General features: G+C 49.5%; 4 protein-coding genes across 4 annotated transcripts; 1 reads left to right on the top strand and 3 right to left on the bottom strand.

The window, feature by feature from the left end:
- Window positions 1–392: 392 nt before the first annotated feature.
- FOXG_03544 (uncharacterized protein) lies at window positions 393–2,627 on the bottom strand (the record flags this gene model as incomplete). The annotated part of the gene is made up of 4 exons (XM_018381316.1): window positions 393–809; window positions 894–1,459; window positions 1,686–1,703; window positions 1,757–2,627. 4 exons carry the CDS (start codon window positions 2,625–2,627, stop codon window positions 393–395), a joined length of 1,872 nt encoding a protein of 623 aa, XP_018237775.1.
- Window positions 2,628–2,937: 310 nt separating this feature from the next.
- Window positions 2,938–7,020, top strand: FOXG_03543 (uncharacterized protein). The gene is made up of 8 exons (XM_018381315.1): window positions 2,938–3,183; window positions 3,231–3,311; window positions 3,357–3,991; window positions 4,043–4,245; window positions 4,293–4,313; window positions 4,363–4,764; window positions 4,814–5,136; window positions 5,185–7,020. Exons 1-8 carry the CDS (start codon window positions 3,039–3,041, stop codon window positions 5,772–5,774), a joined length of 2,400 nt encoding a protein of 799 aa, XP_018237774.1. The 5' UTR covers window positions 2,938–3,038; the 3' UTR covers window positions 5,775–7,020.
- Window positions 5,191–7,501, bottom strand: FOXG_03542 (uncharacterized protein). The gene is made up of 2 exons (XM_018381314.1): window positions 7,182–7,501; window positions 5,191–7,135 (listed from the first exon to the last, which is right to left on the bottom strand). The coding sequence occupies exons 1-2, from the start codon at window positions 7,371–7,373 to the stop codon at window positions 5,855–5,857; spliced, it is 1,473 nt and encodes a 490-aa protein (XP_018237773.1). The 5' UTR covers window positions 7,374–7,501; the 3' UTR covers window positions 5,191–5,854.
- Window positions 7,502–8,295: 794 nt separating this feature from the next.
- FOXG_03541 (ATPase) lies at window positions 8,296–13,012 on the bottom strand. The gene is made up of 3 exons (XM_018381313.1): window positions 11,984–13,012; window positions 11,036–11,933; window positions 8,296–10,982 (listed from the first exon to the last, which is right to left on the bottom strand). The coding sequence occupies exons 1-3, from the start codon at window positions 12,763–12,765 to the stop codon at window positions 8,445–8,447; spliced, it is 4,218 nt and encodes a 1,405-aa protein (XP_018237772.1). The 5' UTR covers window positions 12,766–13,012; the 3' UTR covers window positions 8,296–8,444.
- Between the last annotated feature and the right edge of the window lie 1,598 nt (window positions 13,013–14,610).

Below are 14,610 nucleotides of genomic sequence, written 5' to 3'. Positions count from 1 at the left end.
AGGCTACAGCTACTCAAGTTTCTAACTGCTGAAGTGCCAGACCATAGTCCCCTACCAATTCTGCCTAACGAGAAGAACGATTACCGCATCGACCCGGAAGAGTCTCCCCAGGAAACAGGGATATACAAGGATATATGGGATCGCTCAGAGCTTCGCGAAGATGCATATGATCAAAGACTGAGGGACGTGTGGAATAAACTGGATTATCTCACTCACAGTGACAAGGGCAACGCTGCAGACCGAGCACTGGAGAGGAGAAATAGGATATTCCAAGGACGTTTTGATGGCGAGCCCTGATAAGGTGTTCTAGACAAACTCATGGCACATTTAAAACATCCAAAGCATAACCTCGAGGTCCATTTGAATACTGTCATATTACTTGCTATCTAGTATTACATATTGTGTAAGATCTGTTCGAAGCTCTCTACCTCAATGGTCGGACATCGAGACCATCTCTCCTTGAGACTCGCCGCATCACCCTGTCGTCCCTCGCCAACATTGGACGAAACAGCGAAAACCGAACTCTTCAACCAAACTTCCTGACTCGGCTCTATTTTTCCTATGATGCCTACGGATGCAACAGGGATCAATGTTCGCTGGCAAACGATGTTCGTGTTGGAGTCCGGCTTCAGCGCGAAGCTTTCCACATCAACCCTTTGTCTATCGAAAAGAGCTTCGGTTAGAATTCCACTGGAGCCAGCTTTAGACGAGACGATTGTGGATCGTTCATCGGAGAAGTTTCCCTCGAAACTGCCAGGCACGACTCCATCGGGTACTGGAAGAGTTGGCAAGTTCATCCCATCAGCGTGCTTACGGCCCATTTATAGCGAAACCCCCTTCAACGACGCGAAGCGACTCAATAGGCTTCTGGCATCGTATCGGTGCATTCTTACATGCCAATCCGGCCATTGTTCGGTCGGTGGGACCAGGATCGTATCGACAGCCACGGCTCGATCGCCCCAAGGATACCATCTTACGCTTGCAATGGAAACACTCGCCACGCTCTGGTTACCCGTCTTTGTCATCAGGGTGCCAAACTTGACTTCATCGCACTTCCACTTAACCGCCCAAGTCTCTCCGCCGTCTCGGCTCAGCGCCAGTTGGTTGTCCGGTGCAATCTGTTGGATCAGAGGGCCTGTTGGAACGGAGAATCCGAAGGCTGAAGAATAGGCAAACTTGCAGTACTTGGCTTGATTGGCTTTCATCGGCCAAGCAACGAATTGTCCGGGAGTTAGCATGAAGTGGTGATTGCCTCGCGGGTGATTGCACAGGATTTGCTGAGGAGCTCGGACGACTTGTGTAGGGGGTTCGAAGGGCGGATACGAAAGTGGCTCAGAGTTCCAGAATTCGTCGTCGGCACTCAAGCCAACAGCTATAAGCGTTTTGAGGCACCAATATACGGACTGCGGAGAGTTGTAGTCTTCGGCCATGTACATGTTTCTGTCGCCGTTAGTGACACCTCCACGAAGTACCATGATCAACTTACGGATACAGCCATCCAATTGTAAGAGTGCCATCAGTTGAGAAGATGTCAGTAGAATTCTGTGCCCACCACCTCAGATGTCGAGCTAGGAACCCCCTGATTGCTCCTGGTGAGTCAAGCGGCTTAGGCATGTTAGGCACCTTGGCAAACGCCAGCGCGCCAAAGAAACCTCCACAGGCAAACCTGTACGTGAGGGACCTACCGAAAGGAATTGATGAACCTGTTTGTTGTTAGCTTAATGTGAACTCTGTTTATGCCTGTGACATTGGTTACCCTGAGAGTCGAAGTATCTCCAGATCTGAGTTCCGAAGTCCCTGGCTCGTTGTTGATACATCTCGCATCTCGATTCATCCAAATCAGCGGCGAACTTTGAGTACAGTACCTGTGAGAATTGAATGGCGAAACTGCCAGAATAGTAGTCTGCTTGTCGTCCTGTTCCGACCGTATCTCGCCGTCCAGTCTTCTCAGCCAGCTCCTGTTCTTGTCTCGCTTGCTCGACTGTCTGCCAAGGGCCATCCGCTGACCAGCCATCTCCAATGTAGAAGCTATCCAGCAGCTCAAGATCTGCATCCATCTCTTCCTTGACTTGCGAGAAAGGGACACCGCAAGTCTTTACTAAAGCAAGGTTACAGAAGACTCGAAACCAGCGCCAATTTGTCGGAGGCATTTTCTTGCCGCGAATCGAGTTCAACCAGTTCTTCAAGTTCTTCTTCTGGTCTTCGTTCAATGGCTCATAGAAACGCTTCGGTGCTGCTATGAGAGCAAACGCTAGCATTTCTGCTTCCACCATTCTTTGATCCATATCGTTCATGGCACCCCAATACTCTGGATTATGTGGGTCGGTTCCTGTGATGAAGCCGTCGACCCATGGCTGAACTAGCTCATCTACGCGTGCTGCCAGGTCTTTGTTGGCGATAGAGTCGTATCCGAAAAGCAATGGCGCTATGGCCCATAGCGGCCTTGCAAAGCCTTCTAATTGTGCCGCCGACTCATCGAAATGTGCACCTGTCGCAACTGGAATACGAACGCGAGATTTTTCAGGTGAGAAATGTTGTTTTAGAGGACTAATCAACGCAATTATGGCTTCAATGAAGTCATCTCGGCTTTGGAAGGGATTGTCGGAGAACCCTGGCAGCGGCGGCATTTTAGTGTAACTCGGGCGAGGTTGGAAAATGAGAAATTCTTGACTCTGAGTAACACAAACTGAGAGATTAAACAGGCTCAACAATTATAACCAAGTTTACAGAATCTTGAACTTAATCACCGCCAACAGCACTTTTGACTCACGACACGATAGAAACGAGCTCTCGACAATTGATCAGCTCCAGCCTCGGGCGTCGGCCCATTCACGTCCGAAGCTATCATCAGCTGATGGTGACCTCCAACCATTGGCTCGCTTACAACACCATCCCCATGGGGTAACAATCCAGAGCTTGTTTTTGGTCAAGGATCGACACACGAACGCCTCCTCTTCTCCGAACTCTCTCGTTATTACATAAACTATGCGATCCCTCGGGCAGCGGGCGAACTCTATAGCCATACAATCACAAGCAAAATGGACCATCAGACTGTGCAGTTAGGTGGAGCTGGCAATGGGTCAGCCGCTGGAGACCCCGAAGTCCCTTCGTGTCAAGGATGTCGGCGGCGAAAGCTCCGCTGTTCCAGAGACAAGCCAATGTGTAATCATTGTCAAAGATTGGGTATGTCGAGGCGTCGAAGGATGAGATATAGTGACTGACTTGTGTAGACTCGCCTTGTGTATACGACACGAAAAAGAACAAACCGGGGATCAAAACTGGGGTCATAGAAGGCTTGAACCGTCGAGTTGGTACGTAGAACGGTGATAATTCCACTCCCAACTGACCAAGATCAGAGGCTCTGGAGAACACAGTATTCGACAACGCGCAACCCGGCAATCCAGCTCTTTCATCTGAGTCTTCACAAATTATTGGAGCCTTCTCAAGTCTCATTCAGGAACTTCGAGGCTTAGTTCACAACTCGGCGGGCTCGTTATCATTGCCGCCCGCTCACTCATCAACAGCCCAAACACAACACGCGACGCCAGGATCTGTAGCTCTGTCATCCCCGAACGATCTCCAACATCAACCGCGAAAGAGACGAAGAGTGGACAGCTGCGGCAACCCGAACATAGAGCTAGCCAGCCAGCTCAACGAGTTAGGAAGCACTTCGAGCCAGTTGCCCCCTGCCGAGCTCCTAGAAGAAGTCATCAATGCGTACTTCATCCTGGTTCAGCCATGGATACCCATACTTCATGAGACACGGTTCAGGGGTCGCTTCTACAGTCATGAGCAACTGCCCTGCCTCACTGTGCTACTGCATGCAATAGTAGTCGCTGCCATTCGCTTTGTCGATACTGAGAATGGAAAGATATCTGAAAAGGAGCTAGAGGCATGGACCTCGAGATCCAGAAGCATAGTGCTTTTATCAGCTATGGACGGCATGTCAGTCGAGAACCTACAAGCCCTGAGCATCATAGCCTTTACAGATGTAAGTACGCTGTGTTTATTGGGAAGCACGACTAACTATGGGCTTTTCCAGATGGGTAATGGAGACATGTCCAGAGCTTGGCCTATCATAGGCTCACTTACAAGGACTGTTGAGTATCTCCAGCTCAGTGTTGAAACAGACGACCGACAACAGGGACCTTTGCTAAAGCCCTTAACCTCTTTGTCACCATCGCAGAACTGGACTCAAGAGGAGGAGCGGAGGAGAGTATTCTGGAGCATCTTCAACCTCGACAGGTAGGCTTACACCATCTGATGATTACAGGCACCAGCTGACCGCTTAGGCTTTGCTCTGTGATGACTGGGTAAGATGACACAAGCCGAAAAGTAGTTGGTTCATACTTACAAGCTCAGATGGAACACCAGTTTGACATCCGACGATGTGCGCAGGCGATTGCCAGCCGACGGAGGTCTTTGGCATAAAGAAGAAACAGTCCTCACTCCCTACTTTGGTATCTGGGATCGCTCAGCCGCAAAGATGGGGAACTCGATCGTATTCCTTCCAGCGCACTACCCAAGTCCTGATCAAGTCGCGGAAGCACCGCCTGAGACGCCATCGACGAGCACGACAGCACCCAAGGGCAACGACACCGTGGATATGACAACTGTCGGGGCGTTCGCTTATTGCATCGAGGCGACTGAGTCTTTGAGCCGGGTTACTACGTACTTTCTCCAACAGAGAATCAACTTCAGGGATCGTCAAGAGGTCGGGAATTGGCTTACCAGGTTTAAAGAGCTGGACCTACGCCTTGTCCAGTACGTCCTCGGTTTTTAAGTTAGAGACATTGACTGACATTTATGGCAGCTGGAAGATGTTCCTACCCCAGAAATGGAAAGACTCCAACATTTCTCGAAGACCAACCATTATCAACATGGATCCGAACCTGACGTTGGCTCACATCACCCACAATACCTCTATGATCTTACTGCATCAGCAGATCGCGTATCCATCACCTCAATGGACCAGTATCGTACGGATGCCTAGCGCCCATAGCGCAGAGACATGTCAGATCGCTGCAGCGGAGACGGCAACAATTACACGCAAGTATCTCAAGTACACCCCAGAAAATAACCCTGTTAATAGCCAGTTCGCTTTCTGTGTTTTCGTCAGTGCTCGCGCATTGCTTGGTAAGATACCCCACCAATCCTTATAATCTTCGACTGATGATTCCCTAGTACACTGGAAATTTTACAAAACCGATCTAGCCCCTGAGTTCTGGGTTTTAGTCGAAAGCCTCGATGACTTCTCTAAGAGATGGGCAGGCCCTTTGTCCCAATCGAAATCTAATTCTTCCTTGGCTGGGAAGTACAGCGCTCAACTACGCGCGCTTCACAAGAAATGCGCGGAAAATCCAGATTATTCTCCAGATGTCGTTGGATACTCGACCGATGGTTTTGTTACACAGATACCCAATTACCTCCGCCAAGGACAAACCGACAATCAGCACAGCGGCCAAGCTCAGGCCGGAGTAGCATCCGGCACGTTGCAGAACTCATTTGATAGCGGGCCCCAGAGATCTATTCTTAATCCTGGCCCTCCTCAAGCCCCAGGCAGCCAGCTCAGCTTCCTTCCCCAGATATCTCCTACCAATCCCGGAGTGGAGCACAGTTCACCAGATGAGCTGTCAGCCATCTCAACCGTTCTTATGGATCAGGATTTCATGCAGTTGGATCGAGTCATCAGCTTTGATGACATGATGTTCACGGCTCAGACGATTGACGATCAAGGGGGACCTTTCTCTATGAACAACTGGACATTAGGATAATGAGGGAATATCAAAACTATATTATGACAAGTAGACAAAGTGCTTCACTAATTCTGCATATGAAATTCTGGAAGATGTATCTATACCAATCCCATCTTCAACAACCTGTTCCCAAACTCAATCAAGTAGTAATCAGCATAAACCAGTCCATGATCCCAGTATCTCTTGTAGTCTTTGGCATTGTGATTTGCCGTGGCGTTCTTCAGAATAGCCTCGAAATGAGCTTCAGGCTTCAGGTCCTGAACCTCAAATTTTCCATCTGATCTCAACGTCACTTTCGACTTTTCCTGTGCAAGGGAAAAGTCGAGCGTATCCTTGACAATTCGAATCGCCATCGATCGATATCTCTCACTCAAGTCGGGTGATCCACTTCCAGCTAGAGCTTGCGAGAGAACAAGCATACCGTTTGCAGCAATAATGCCCGCTGAAGAGTCTCTCAGTGGTGCGGAAGTATCAATCGGGGCGTCAAAGTCCCAAAGAGGAACGTATCGACCCTTCGTGCGATCCTCTCCGGAGACGGGGACTTCGACACAGTCTGGGGACTTGAGTAGTCTAAAGATGAAATATTCAGCTAACCCAATAGCTGCATCCAGAAACTCAGGATCTTTGGTCCAGTTGTACGTCTGTGAGTATCCTAGGATACCCCAAGCTTGTCCGCGAGCCCAAGTTGAGTTGGCCGCGTAGCCTTGACCAGTTCTCTTCTCCTTGACGGATCCGTTTTTGGGGTCGAAGTTGACAACGTGAAACGTGCTGTACATGGTTCTTCCCACAGACTCGTCTGTCTCCTGTCGTAGTAAGGCCTTGATCAGAGCCTTGGCGTGGGCTGTTGCTGCTTCAGCCATTTCAGTCTGGCCAGTCTGTGCAGCCGCGTAGTACAGCAGGTCGAGATTGCACATCGAGTCGATAATCACCAGAAAGTCCTCTGTCATGCTAGAAATATCGACACCATTTTGCGACAGGACATCCCATGATCGGATAGCGCCGACATTGGCGTTGTATCTTGAGTAGAGTGAGCGTGCAGCAGTGATGATAGACTCAAGGGCTGTCGACTCGTGTAAAGTCTCCCAACGAACTCTCATAGATGGCTGGATCATGAAAGACATGTCGTGGGTATCTCTTCTCTGGGCATACTCATGAAGCGGGTCAGACCAAGCTCGTCCGACAGCGAGCAGTTGCTTGAGCAGTTGTTGCTTGTTGGCATCTCCAGCTGAAGCTTGCGGATACTTGATGAGACGCTCGATCAGCGAGTATATGGAACCTGGGAAGAAGCCACATGTCCAAAAGAGCCTCTCACGAAGTATGTATTTCCCAGCATCTGACCCAGTCTGGGGGACATATTCGGGGTACGCCAATGGGGGGTTCTATCAGTGTAAGTGAGGTGTTCACATCGACCTGAGTTGCGCTTACGTTGTTTACGAGGCCTGACTCTGCAGCGTGAAGGATCTTTGCTGTGATATTGTCCTCAAAAAGCTCTGAAACGATGGATGATATCGAGGCTTTGTGAGGCTTGGCAAATAAGGTGCCGTTCTTTGAAGAAGTAGTCGCACTGCCGTTTGTATGGCCATTAGTGTGACCGTTGATACCGTTGGAAATTGTCATGATTTATGGTACTGAGGAGTGATTACGGTAGAGTGTGTAAGTTTGATTGAATTGTTTAGTGTTGGTTCCTTTAAATGCTGGTCATAATTGATCTGCAGTTGTCTCTTGTCTTAGACCTCAGCCTGAATGTGAGATGCCCGAAGTTCCGAAAGAGTTAGCCCGAGACTTGGCCCGATGCCCGCTGCATGCCCTTTAGTCATCGTAGTGGGTCTCTTTCTCGACACGAGAAACACTGCCGTCGAAACACTCAAAATGAGAAGATGGCAGACGGAGTAGGTGAGCAATAAGAGGATAAAGCGTACAAGTTTATCATTGAAAACTACAAGGGGAATGGTCTACTATATTTTTCTTTTGTTGCCTGACTTATTACCTATGGCCAAGATCTTTGAAACCAAATCTGACTCAATGATTCGTGGTGTTGGCGGTATCTTATCTTGTACGTGCTATTCAAAGAACTTTGGACATCACAGGCCATGAGATGTTGGTAATTACATAAAGAATGCGTTACCATCACTGTATCTCTATTATATATGATATATAAAGAACAACTGAGAGAATAAATACGTGTCCAAATCTCGCGTTTTGTTTTGCCCAACACTGCGCGTTCCAGCTTCAGGGTAGCCAGCTCGCCTTCACCAATCAGTGGCCCTACCTAGTCAAACCAATTTCTCAACACCCCCAACATCGATATTTGCCGGCTCACATAATTCTCATAAGCCAATTTGAGATTCCCGCTCATCCAACGGATTTCTATTCGACCCCAAAATCGTATCCACACATCCAGTTCAATCATGGAATACCTCAAAGGTCAGACCATGGTTCCCATGAAAGGAAAAGAGACGGCTGCGAGGACCATCATAGTGCAGAGGAGTGCAGTAAAGATCTCTATTATGAAAGTAGACATCACTGTAGGCTACTTGAATCTATGGTAAGAACGATCTTATTATTATGATGTGTGCTATGTTGAAAGTCTAATTGCGCAGTCTAAGGTTGCTATACAGTCTATGATGACATCCGAAAAAGAAAAGAACTAATTTTAAGACCTCAATGGATCATGTTGCGATATTGCTCCTACTCCGCCTTCTTGGAAGTCTTGGTTCGAAGCTTCATGAGGATGTAAACAAGAGCATACGAACTGAAGACGAACGCAGCTGTGATGCCGGCGTCCCTCCAGGCGTATGAGTACGACTTGAGGTTGAGAGTGCGGAGGTAGTCATCAGCCTTGCTGTAAGTACACACCTTACACTCTTCGGTCGCATCAGGGTTGATAAGCTTGCTAGGCACGTGCGTAAGCCACTCCTTGAGGTATTCACCACATGTGGTACCGTTGGGAGGGCTGAACCTAGCAAACTCGCTTTCCTTGCACTTGACATCGGCCCCCCACATGTCAAACGTCAGCATGCTACCCATCAGGTAGTTGAAAGGGTTGATGTAGTAGAGCCAGTACCTCCAGAAGGTCTGGATGCTGGAGTAGGGTACAAGGACACCACAGAAAGACACCAAGATAGTGAGGACAAGCGGATTGACCAGTGATGCGAACACCTCGTTTGGCGCGTAGGCAGCAATGAACTGACCAATGCCAGTGTAAATGAACTCATACATAAGCATGACAAAGAAGGTGCCGCCAGCACGGGAAGAGTCGCTAGGGAAACCGACGGTGTAATACCAGGCGACGTAGTAGATGACAGCACAAACGATCAGGTAAGGGACTTCCGAGACAATCAGGCCAGTCACGAAAGCGATCCAAGAGTACATCTTGGACTTCTTCTCACGGGTCTCGAAGATGTCTCGACGATGGATGAACAACGGCTGAAGCTGAGCCATGACACCGGGAGCGACAAAAATGAAGTTGAAGATTGTAAACAACTTCAGTTGAAGTTCAGCGACAGACGATCCAATCTGCCAAAAAGTGAAGCCGTTGAAGAGGGCAGAGGACAAGTGGAGAGCGAACTTGTTGTTGACGTAGTCTGTGTTGCGATACAAGGCGATGTTCATGCGATGGGTGACGAGCTTGGTCTGCTCCCACAGAGAGGTAGCGAATTCGTAACCGTCGTCGGTAGTGGCTGGAGGCTTGGAAGCAGCTTCGCTGATGATGCTATCGAGCTCTTTTTCAACAGCATCGTGCTCAGGGGAAGACAGCCAGACCTGGTTCCAATCCTTGCCTTGCGAGAGATGTCCAGAGACGACGTCAATCATGTGCTCGGCAGGGTTGACATGTTCTGGGCAAGGAGCCCCGTAGCGACCAAAGTAGCCAGTAACCGTATTGCCGTGCTCGCCAATGTCGCCAAAGTACACTGTCTTACCGCCCTTAGCGAGGAGAAGAAGGGTATCAAACTGAGAGAAGAGCTGGGCAGAGGGCTGGTGGATGGTGACGAGGATGGCTTGGCCGTGGGCAGCCAGCTTCCGCAAGAACCGAACGGTGTTGTACGCAGATTGTCCGTCAAGACCAGAAGTAGGCTCATCAAGGAAGATCAAGATGCTAGGCTTCGAGACCAGTTCGACGCCAATAGTAACACGCTTGCGCTGTTCGACGCTCAGACCGGCGCCGACTTGGCCGATCAGGGTATCCGCAAGATCATGAAGTTCCAGAAGGTCAATGATAGTGTCAACATACTTGAGCTTCTCCTCGCGAGGAGTGTCACGGCTTTGTCGGAGAAGGGCAGAGAACTCTAGAGCCTCGCGGACGGTAGCATAGGGTTCGTGGACGTCGAGCTGTTCACAGTAGCCCGCAGACCGTTGGAAAGAAACCGGAAGGGGCCGACCATCAACCATGATAGAGCCCCGAATGGTACCCTCAGTCTTGCGTTGAGCCAGAACATCGAGCAGTGTAGTCTTTCCAGCACCCGAAGAGCCCATAAGAGCACCCAGCATGCCCGGCTTGACCCAGCCTTGAACATTGTCGAGAAGAGTGCGATCACCTTGAGGAGTCTTGACAGTATAGCTGAGGTTCTTCCAGGTAAACACAGAGGTGTTGCGGACCAGACCTCTCACTTCGCCACTGGTGTCAGAGTCATCCCCAGATACAACACCACCATCACTGCTGCCCATGATCTTCTTCTCACCCTTTGTCTGTCCTTCCTCGTCGGACTGTCGGAGAGCAGCAGTGATGTGAGCATTCTCTCGAGGGATAACCAGACTAGGTCCGTCCTCGGAGGAGGCATGCCACTTGGTGGTGAAGAAGATGGTGATAGCAACGAAGAGAGCCCACCAAGCCCAAATGATACCGAAGTTTCTCCAAAGATGGTCATGGCCGTACGAGAGAGATGCCAGGTAGTCATCGCCAGTAACGAAGTTCACTCCAGGCTTGGCTCCACCTACTCCAGAGCAAGCCTGGTGATCACCATTGGTGAATCCAGGACCACTTGGTACGAGGCTGTGCCCAACACAAGGAATGATCTTGTCATGGAACTCGTTGGACAGAAGAGCGTCGAAGCCGTATGCCAAAGGATTGATCCAGAAAAGCCAGACAAACCAATCATGCATCAGAGGCTTGCTAATGAGATAGCCAGAGTACATGATTGTGGCGCTGATGAGAAGACCGGAAACCTTGGAAGCAGCATCAAAGGTGCTGAAAGCCGCACCGACAGCTCTGAAAAGGGCCGTAATGCACTAATGATGTGTGTTAGTACAGTATAATTGGTACCCGGAAGTAATGCACTTACGATTGTGATGGAAACGAGAAGAATCCAGAAGGTGAAGAAGTGGCCTGCCGAAGCAGTAAGACCGACCATGAAATACTCCACAACTGAAAAGGTGCTGACCTGCAAAAGAATTACAGGTATATCAGCAGCAATCTGAGCGATGCAGAAGGCAGCAGGATGGTACATGGCAAAGGATTTGTGCTTGAGAAGAACAGGGCGTCCAGTAAAAGAGTCGGTGACCTCAGACATTGAGACCAGGGAGTTGCAGAGAAGAGCGATGAAGACGGCACCTGATTTGATGAAAAGACCGCTCGAGTCAGAGGAGGCATTGTAGAACAGAGAACCAGCGATCAAAGCCTGTACGATCATGGAAACCTGCTTGATGAAGAAGGTAGCCTTGTCTCCGAGGACAATCTGGTACTGGCGCTTCACACAAGCTTTGGTCTGTGAGATGAACCCAACCGTCATGGGGCTGCTATCGGGAAGCTTCTTGTCCTTCTGCTGACGAACACCCAGCTTGAACTGCTTGGTCCTTTCGTCGGCGATGGTAGAAGTAGGATAGTCGTACTCAGACCGCATGCGCTCGTAGATGGGCGACTTCTCGTACTCTGCTCGAAGAGCGTCTGCGGTTCGTGGGAAACGGTTCTGGTGATCGGGGTGGATCTGTCGCTCGGTTGGGACAGTGACACCGGTGAGGTAGTCTGCGACGTTGGCGCCGTGCTGGCAGATGAAGCCCATGCTCTCCATGAAGGGTTTGGCTTCCTTGAGGGGACCGTAGTAGACTTCCTTGCCCTCGTCGAGCACGAGGACCTTGTCGAAGAGATCGTAGATACCGTTACCTGCTTGGTAGAGGGTGACGATGGAAGCGAGACCCATCACATCGGTCATGGCGCGGATGGCTTTGGTGTACTCGAGAGCACTGGATCAAATTAGATAAGTACCTAAAAGGGTTTCAGTATTATTACTTACGTGCTGGCATCGAGGCCACGGGTTGAGTTGTCCCAGCAAAAGACTGAGCCTTGAGTTGCCAGGGTTTCAATGATGGATACTCGTTTTCGCTCTCCTCCAGAGACTCCACGAATGAATGCGTCACCAACCTTGGTGTCGATAGTATGCTCGATACCCATAGACTTGAGCAAGAAGTCCCTTGACTGGACTCTCAGCTCCTCGTGCGAGTTGACACCATTGGGGAGGTGGAAAGGCACTTTGAGTCGAGATGCGAAGTCCATGGTCTGACCAACAGTCAAAGCCGGGTAGAAGACCTCCTCCTCAGTGTTCATGACGATCTGGCCTCGATAGTTCTTGGCCTCCTCGGCTGTCATGGATCCATAGTGGACATCACCCTTGATGTTGGCGTATCCTCGTCGTTTGTTGGCGATCATGTTGAGAAGTGTTGTGCAGCCTGAGCCAGGACGGCCGAGAACAAGGAGCATCTCACCAGGCTTGACGCAGCCATGGCTGTTATCGAGGATGGTCTTGAGAGGTGACTTTTGGCGAGACTCTTTGATGAGCTTGGGGATGTTGTATTGTGACAAGACGTTCTCGTGGATAGCGGCATCAGCAGCGATGACATCGACAGTGAGGTTGGTCCAAGTAACACCAAGCTCTCTGTCAGGGAAGCCAGATGCCTTGTCTCTCTCTTTGTACTCCACCACTTCAGACTTCATAGACCATTCGGTGTCATCATGGGAGATTTCCTTCATGGGCGTCGGTTCATAGACCGTTTGCGAGTCGTTACTGTCGGAGTCCATTTTGGTGGTGGACTGTATGTTCGCCCTGGCTAAAAGAGGGTAGCCTTTACCGCCGACTTACGCACCGAGCCTTTTTGTCTTTGATATCGAACAAAACTCTAAAGAACAATAAAATGGTGTCTGTTGCTGCATGTTTTTACAGGGAAAGTGGTTGCATGCTTCTTATAAACAACAACACGCTTTTGACAGGCATCGGCTTGACAGATTGACGGGCTTTTTCGGCGTCCGACAGCAGCGTAGAACAGACAGCTTGACCAATGAAATAATTGGATCTGGTTCCTTTCTTGACAAGCATTCTAGTACGAGTGGGTTCTTCGATCCACTTGGATCTGACGGAAGTTGTTGATCTACGGACCCTGATAAGAATGTTCTACGCCCGGCCAAATTTACCGCTTAGTCAATTTGACCTTGGTGATGTTGGCGCTGCAGCGTGCATTGGAAACCGTGGTGACTCAAACGCTAGCCCCAGTTCATACAGAAGGGAAATGGCTTCTTACAGGGGCTATTCAAGCCGCATTCAACGCCGGATTCACATGCTTGTGAAACGTGATTTTTTGGCAAGCGTCACAGCAGAAATGACAATATTGATTTCGATTACGAGTGTCAGCTTAGGAATACAAAGTTGATTGCCGCAATAGCGGACAAATGAATGAGTGCGAAAACACCGACTACGAGGGAACAGGCCCGCACAGCCAGGTTCGCATTCGTTCAGATATGAGACGGACTGTAAAAAATTGCGACGAGCTCCGACTGAGTAATAAGTAAAAACAATGACGCAAAAGATAATCAGCCGCATCCGAGTCGGCCATTTTATAGCCGTCTCTCCGACTTGTCCCCCTACAGGATCAACAGGAATCATTTTCAAGGGGTAATTGAAGCCGGATCTATCTATAGATTAAATGTATCTGCCGTTGTTAAAAATGGGCCGGAAGAAGAGGAACTCTTGAATCTTCCGCTTAGTCAACCTCTTCGGCAGATCAATCCATGTCTAGTCCATGTTTAGGCCGTGATCTTCACGTGGGATCCCGGTTCAAGGTTTGACACTTTGTCTGATATCGTTTAGCGTTGACCTCGTCCTCGTTTCTGCTTTTAGCTTCCTCCGCTTATTCAGCGGTCGTGTCGCATTCTTCTTTGACACCATCCTCCGACCCATCCTCGGAGAGCCTCATGTTCCGCGTTTACGAATCTTTCGGTCGTGGACTTTCTCGCGAAAAGACCGCGAGTTTGACACATTAGCCTCGTTTTGCCTCATATCTTGGCTTTTCAGCCGGAAGCTTACACCATATCGTCGTTCACTGTTATTTTTTCCAATCTTCCGGCCGTTTGGTTCAGTTGTGGAACTGAGCCCAACGTCCAAGTTGGCAGACTCGATTTCGGCGAATTAACCCACCTCCTTCTTCCTCCAATCTAGTCTTACTTGCATGTCAGAGCTGAATAAGTAATCATGATGCAGAAACGGGCCTGTGATGCCTGTCATAAGAGAAAGGTACGTATACGATGCCCCATCTCCGTTCATTCCCGGGACCTCCGCTTCCCCTTTATCGATCGGTCCCATACATCTCTTGGCGAGATTGATGTTGTCCATCCTGCATGCTTGTCTTTGTGGAGGTGTATCACATTCTTATCCAGTTGGCTAACAAGTTGCCCTCATTCTTCTAGATCCAATGCGATTCAACAAGCCCAGATACACCCTGCAACTGGTGTGAGCACCATGGCTTGGATTGTACATTTAACCGGGTGAGAGGGCGGAAAAAAACAGCCAAGGCTAGGTAGGTTCTGACCGTGGCGTTCAGCCCCGTGGAGCATTTCATTTTAACTGGTCTATTAGATCTCGTCAAACATCAG

Source organism: Fusarium oxysporum, chromosome 8 (assembly GCF_000149955.1).
Source record: "Fusarium oxysporum f. sp. lycopersici 4287 chromosome 8, whole genome shotgun sequence".
Classification (NCBI taxonomy): Eukaryota; Fungi; Ascomycota; class Sordariomycetes; order Hypocreales; family Nectriaceae; genus Fusarium; species Fusarium oxysporum.
Note: the sequence above shows the minus strand (reverse complement) of the source record. Positions and strands in the feature narration are given on the sequence as shown.